Consider the following 6,845-nt stretch of genomic DNA (forward strand, 5'->3'; position numbering starts at 1 on the left):
AGATATACTAACCTTCTTTGCCATTTTCGGTTGTCGGAAAGCAAGAAAATCGACAGAAATGACGTTCTCCGTGAGGGGTGGGGTTTTCTTTGAATTGCACAGTGAAAATTTGCTGTGTTTATATATGGGGGCAGTTTCGTCATTTCACAAAATATGGGTATTTTTGCTTAAACCTGAATTTTTTGGGCAATTTCGCTTAGACCCCTTTAATTTTGCCTATTTTTAATAATTTCCCTAATTCTAAAGCCAAAGGGCTCTTATTCCCACCCAAAGTTTACTGATTTTCCAAATTTTTATGAAGTATGTGATAGCCCACTCCAATTTGCCCAATAAACGGATACCGCGTGTACGCCCGAGACGCGGGCAAAGTGGTCCATGCGAAGTTTCAGCGAATCGGTTAAATAATGTCCCGCCAAAAAAGCCCGTTACAGTTTGAAAAAATCACTCGCAAACAAACAGAAACGCAAACGCTCTACTCTAAAGTTTCACTTCAGATCTCGTTTTGATCCCCTCAGGTAATTAACTAACTGACTTCGCGCCTCTTAGAATTTGTTTGGTTTCCAAGAAAACGAGAGCTAAAATAGAAATTGAATGTCGGAATTTTTTTTTTTTCGTTTTCGCTGTAGAGAATTAGATTTGAAATAATGATGGAGCGAGCTGAGTCAGGTAAAAAGCTCTACACACGTATGCGTCTCTGGGAATTTCCAGATCAATATGTGGTTGAGCCCACCGATGGTTCCCGTGGTTCGTCGCTGGCGATTAATCGTGCCGATGGTTCCATGAATTTGATCGATGAAGTTCCAGAATGCACGTCTTCTCGTGCTCAAAAAATTCGTTCGATTTGCGGCATCGCCGGAATGTTAAAACTCGTGGCAGGTAAATTAATGTCGATTAGTGATTTATCGGGAGAATTGTGAGAATAAAATTAAAGGTTTCAGAAGTTGTTTGTTTTTATTCAAGGAACGAATAGTTTGTTTTGATTTAAAATATTGACACTGTATTTTTTTTTAAAATCTCACTACCGTTCTGAAGATGTGAAGAGAAGAAAATCGATAAGGAAACTTGATGTGTTAATGTATTTTGATTGTATGATTAGGTTCGTATTTGATAGTAATAACGGAGCGTGAATGTGTGGGGTCGTACTTGGAACATCCTATGTACAAAGTTAAATCGTTGAATATTCTTCCCTGTGATCATTCTCTGAATAATTCATCAGCAGAACAGGTGAATCTGACGCTACCGACTAATCTTTATGGTTTATTTTTAGATTCATGAGGGTTAGTTAATTGGGAACTAAAATTAGTAAGCGGGTTTGGCAGAAAGAAGTGGAGACTGAGTTTTCTCGGCTGCTTAAATCTGCTGAGAGGACATGCGGTCTGTATTTCTCATATGACACCAATCTAACACTGAGGTGATTTGTTTTTCAATAAATGGAATATTTTCATTTTAATTCTGGTAGTTTAGTTTTGAGGAATGTTACTGTTGAGTAGTGACATATCATCAATTGTGATTTATTGCTTTGGAATTGATTAGCTTTTGCTACTCTCATAATCTCTTAAATAATATATTTCATGGCTCAATTTAGAATCATAGTTGTATAGTTATGGTATCTTGCAGTGCACAGCGAAGGAATGACTTGGGTGATGAATCTAAATTGCTTCCTTTGTGGAGACAGGTAATCTTTTAAAACATAATCATGCTTATTTCCACTTTCACTATGTATGAACAATGGTTTTCAATCTTCATGCTTAATATTTTCAATCTGCTTCAATGTTTTCTTTAATTTCTATTATGCTATAAACTAGAAACTTTGCTAATGTTACAACTGTTTGTGGTAGGCGGAACCCAGATTTCTCTGGAACAACTATATGCTGGAAATGCTCATAGATAATAAGGTCTCACTGTTTCCTTGTTTTAAACTGTTACATGTTTCGTTTCATTCTTTTTACATTTTTATGTAAGTCTCTGCTGATAGTTCTTTTGGTCTTATGAGCAGCTTGATCCATTCTTACTTCCTATTATCCAGGGGAATATCCTTATCATGTCATTAACTTTAGCTTTTTGTTTTTCTAACATGAGGAGATTTTGAGTTTTTCTATTGCATGAATGATTTGGTTTTATTTCCCTCTAATCGTCTTTCTGTTTGAAGTGTTTCCTCAACTGTTTTTCAAGTTTTAATAACTTTCAAACTGCCATTGGAAGAGACACCATTGATGTTACCCTGATTGCAAGGAGGTGCACTAGGAGAAATGGTACTGAAAGCTTTACTATATCTTCAATTTTCATGTATTTTGGTTTAGTAACTTGTTTTCTGGTCGAGGAATTAACTGTTTGTGTAAATATCTATCCTTATGCTACCATGTCAGTGAATAAATTGTTATTTAGCTGTTTGGTGTTTGTTTCACTTTAGTGCCTACTGTTGTGCTTCCTTTGTCATACTATAGTAGTTTAGTGCTCATGATTAATAGGAACTCGGATGTGGAGAAGAGGAGCAGATTCTGATGGCTATGTTGCAAATTTTGTGGAATCTGAACAAATTGTACAAATGAATGGGTTCATTGCTTCATTTGTTCAGGTAATGTTTGATATACTAATTTATTTAAATGGATATACAATATCATTTGTTTACACAAGTACAGCACATGAATAAACAGCTTTAAACTCTAAAAAGAGATAGTAATCAATGAATTCAAATATGCCAATTATATTAAGAAAGTAATTAAAGAATTCAGATATGCCGAGTCAATTTTCCATTAATTATTTTGAACCAGGGACAAATGTAATGGACTGTAGGTGTCCTATGTTATGTTGGAGTGAAATTACCTTGTGTCATCATCACCATATATTTGATTGAAGTAGCTATTATAGTTAATTCTATAGCAGAAATTCATCAATTTATACTCAAAAAAGTCTTGCACTTACTGCATAAATGGGGTTTGCTACCATTTTGCGGAGATTGAATGTTAGTGCTTGCAAGCTAAATAATCCTAAAAAACTGCACAGAAGTACATGAAAATCCAGAATAAATGTGAGGCTTGGTGCTCATGCTTTGAGTTTGTTGATTATGAAATTTTGGTAATTAGCTGTAAAAAATGCTTTAGCAGCTTTGATTGTGACTTTTATTCAAAGTATGGATTTACATCAAAATTGTTTTATGATAATAATTATTTTTTTATGGGATTTTGCAGGTTCGTGGGTCAATACCACTTCTTTGGGAGCAAATTGTTGATTTGACATATAAACCTAAATATGAGATTGTGAGACCAGAGGAAGCTGTGAGTACTTATTTGTTCATCATATGGCAGGGTCATTCTACCATGGTGGGAAGGCGTCATAATAGGGGAATTGAGATCATTGGATTAGGATAGCAAGTTTTGAATGAGGATAAATTAATCCTCATTTGTCTGGTCATACCTTTCCAGCATAGTAGAATATCCTTAACAGACTTATTTTATTATACACTAAAAGCTTCACCATATAAATGATTACTGATTTACTGCATATTTGCAGCCTCGAGTAGCGGAAAGACATTTTCTTGATTTAAGAAAAAAATATGGAAGTGTGTTAGTTGTTGATCTAATTAACACGGTGCGTATTCTTTTCTTAATGTAATATTTTTGGTGGATTATGTGAATTTTATGTATATGTACTGCCTGATAATGGTAGGAAACCTAACCGCTTGATGAGCTTTTAACTTGTGATTAGATTGCTTGCTAAAAGCTTGTAGTAAATATGCTCTGTGCTGCCCTGCACACATGTACAAATAGGGATTTGCTATTCTGTACTTTGCTGTTCATTATTATGCCCCTTTATCTCTTATCAGCATGGAGGAGAGGGACGCTTATGTGAAAAATTTGCGAATGCAATGCAGCATGTCATGAATGATGATGTAAGGTAGGGTTTCTTTCACTAACTTTTTTTCTTGTTTATTGTCTTAACAGAAAAATGTTTCCATTAAACTCAAAGATGTACTCTCATTGTAGATATCTGCACTTTGATTTTCACCAAATCTGTGGGCACATTCACTTTGAGCGCCTCTCGATGCTCTATGAGAAAATTGAGGACTTCCTTGAGAAAAATGGGTTCGGTTTTTCTTCATATCATCACAGATTTCGAACTATAATTATGATGATTGCACTTGAATAATTTTTTTTTTTCATTTGTTCCAGTAGAATGATTCAGGTTTCTCGAATATCAGTTTGTTATGGCGAGCTATTTTTGCTACAATAATTATCTAGTGGACATTTGTGTTGCTTTTTAAAGTTGTATTAAATTTTTAGGTATCTTTTGTTGAATGAGAAGGGTGAAAAAATGAAGGAGCAACTTGGAGTCATGAGAACTAATTGTGTTGATTGTTTAGACCGCACCAATGTAACCCAGGTACAAATATCTAATTTTCTTTATGATAACCATTAGTCTTATAGCACATAATGCTTCTATTATGTGTTGTTGTACCAAACATGCGGACGTATGTTAGACATAAGCTGTCATGTGATTGCTTTTGTCTTACATTTGTAGGGCAGTTTGCTTGCCATCATGTGATTGCTTTCGTCTTGAAGTTTTGTGGCTTTTTCCATTTTATAACCATTCTAAGCTATGGCTGCAGAGCATGATAGCTCGAAGAATGTTGGAAATTCAACTTAGAAGGATTGGCATTTTTGGTGCTGACGAAACCATTATCTCACATCCTAATTTTGATAAAAGCTATAAAATATGTGAGTATACTCATTTATTTTACTCAAATTAGTCATTTCCAGTAGATATTTAGTTTACTTGCCATGTTATTGGTGGACATTTTATTTTTGTTACGTTTCCCTAGCGCCATTGATGTGGTTTTCCTCTCTTTTAATGTTTGTTTTTAACTGTGAACCTTTAGTGTGGGCTAATCATGGGGATGACATTAGCATCCAATATTCTGGTACTCCTGCTCTAAAAGGAGATTTTGTCAGGTACTTTTTCCCATACTGATTTATTTGTCTTGGAGTAGAAATGTAACCGTGGTTGAAGGACATGGATGACATTTGTATGATCTTAATTTTTTGTAAGTAAGGTTGTGATATCTATTTTTAAGTACAAAAATAATATATTATTATGTGGTTAAGTATTATTTTATTTTTAATTTAAAATAATCTACTTACATAATAATACATCATTTATGTCTTTATATGTGTTCTCAAAAATATATATACGTAATTTTATTAAATTTTTTTTTATATCGAAGTTATGTCTCTGTGCTAGTGCATGTGTGAAATTATTTAGCTTTGTGTAGGGATCATCACTGAAGTACCATTTGCAACTTCGCCATGGCAAAGTTTTTCATGATGGACAAAATTTGAAATTGATACAAAGAAAAATAGAGCCTGGCCAAATAATGTACTCCTTTGAAGCACTTATTGCTTCCTCTTTTAGTTGTTTACTGCTGTCTAGTTCTTAAAATTTTCTTTTCAGTAACCTGGCGATTCTTTTTTTTTTTTTTTTACTATTTTTACTGCAAAGCCTGATGTTGCATCGTGGACTAGTAAGACCTTCTAAGGGTTATTTGACCCAATCTAAGGAACACTTAAGCCTTCCAACGTAAAGACTGATATCCATTCTTATATCTTAAATCTCCTTAAGTGTCGCAAATTTCTTAAAAAGGGTAGTGTCAAAAAGAAATCTAGCAGAGCTGTAGTCATGTCGTAATAATAGTTGGAAGAATTGCTATATACTATTGATGGCTGTATTTTATGGTGATACAATGGAAGGCATAACATCCTACTGATCTTTTTATGGTTTGATTTCAGATGTGGTAAAAGAACAATGCAAGGGATCGTTAAAGATGGATGGAACGCTCTTGCACGCTATTATTTGAATAATTTCTGCGATGGAACAAAACAGGTTTCTATGCTTCATTTTCTAATTAATGTCTTATATACTCAAATAATGACTGAAAATGGAAGAGGACCTGTAACATTTCAGATTCAACACAATTTTGCAACTGTCTTCTTGTAAATACAAGTCTTCTATCAGAACTTTATAATGTCGGTTATGTTACTTGCAATTTCTTTTCAAGCTTTCACTTCATTGTAAAGAGTTCATCATCCACAGGCATCTAATAACAATTCTTATTATTATTATTATTTTTTGGTTATTAATGTCCTTGGCACTTATTTGAAGGATGCAATTGATCTCCTACAAGGACACTATATTGTATCGGTCAGTCGAGAGGTGGCCGCTCGATCCCAAAAAGGAGGCCTTGAGGCTATAGCCGTGAGTGCACAAGTTTAACTTGTTAAACAAAATTTTATTACGTCGTAAGATTATTTATTTCCAAATTCTGTTCTCTGTCTGTAACCTTATGTGATCTCCTTCTACAGTCATTTCCATTGGCTCTATTGTTGGTGGTGACTGGGTTATTTTTTGCAACCTTGTCACTGAGGCAAGGTAAGTTAAAATTTTTTGCCTGTTTATGATAGATATGGCGACTTATGGTAACTGAGTAAATACAACTCCAGAAATCTGACACTTCCTATTATTTCTTTGCAGTTCAATACGATCGTCGGCATCTATATTTTTCACTTATGTGGGCAGGGATTAGCGTTGCTCTTGCAGCATTTGTGAAGGCTAATGGTAGGATATTTTGCAATCGGCCTCGTCTGCACAAGCCTCGAAGCTGATAACATTATCTTTTTAATACAAATTTTTTATTCTTTATATTTTACTTTCATAGTGAAGCTATCAGCTGGTTGACTACTATCAATTCCTTTGATTCCAAAATTTTTATCCATTCTTTGTTAGTCTCATATAGAACCTCTATAGATTTCATTTGATGATATGAAATTCTATTCATTATTTCTCATTATAAA

The 6,845-nt window shown here is 34.2% G+C and overlaps 1 protein-coding gene across 1 annotated transcript; it reads left to right on the forward strand.

Moving 5' to 3' along the window:
• Positions 1-435: 435 nt before the first annotated feature.
• On the forward strand, positions 436-6,845 carry LOC123216043 (phosphoinositide phosphatase SAC6-like). Its single transcript, XM_044636399.1, has 20 exons — positions 436-515; positions 627-876; positions 1,097-1,224; positions 1,320-1,411; positions 1,618-1,675; positions 1,839-1,895; positions 1,997-2,030; positions 2,172-2,252; positions 2,469-2,575; positions 3,189-3,275; positions 3,511-3,588; positions 3,824-3,894; positions 3,984-4,082; positions 4,281-4,380; positions 4,607-4,715; positions 4,877-4,949; positions 5,784-5,877; positions 6,157-6,249; positions 6,357-6,423; positions 6,526-6,845. Exons 2-20 carry the CDS (start codon positions 645-647, stop codon positions 6,654-6,656), a joined length of 1,791 nt encoding a protein of 596 aa, XP_044492334.1. The 5' UTR covers positions 436-515; positions 627-644; the 3' UTR covers positions 6,657-6,845.

This window comes from Mangifera indica, chromosome 1 (genome assembly GCF_011075055.1).
Source record: "Mangifera indica cultivar Alphonso chromosome 1, CATAS_Mindica_2.1, whole genome shotgun sequence".
NCBI lineage: Eukaryota > Viridiplantae > Streptophyta > Magnoliopsida > Sapindales > Anacardiaceae > Mangifera > Mangifera indica.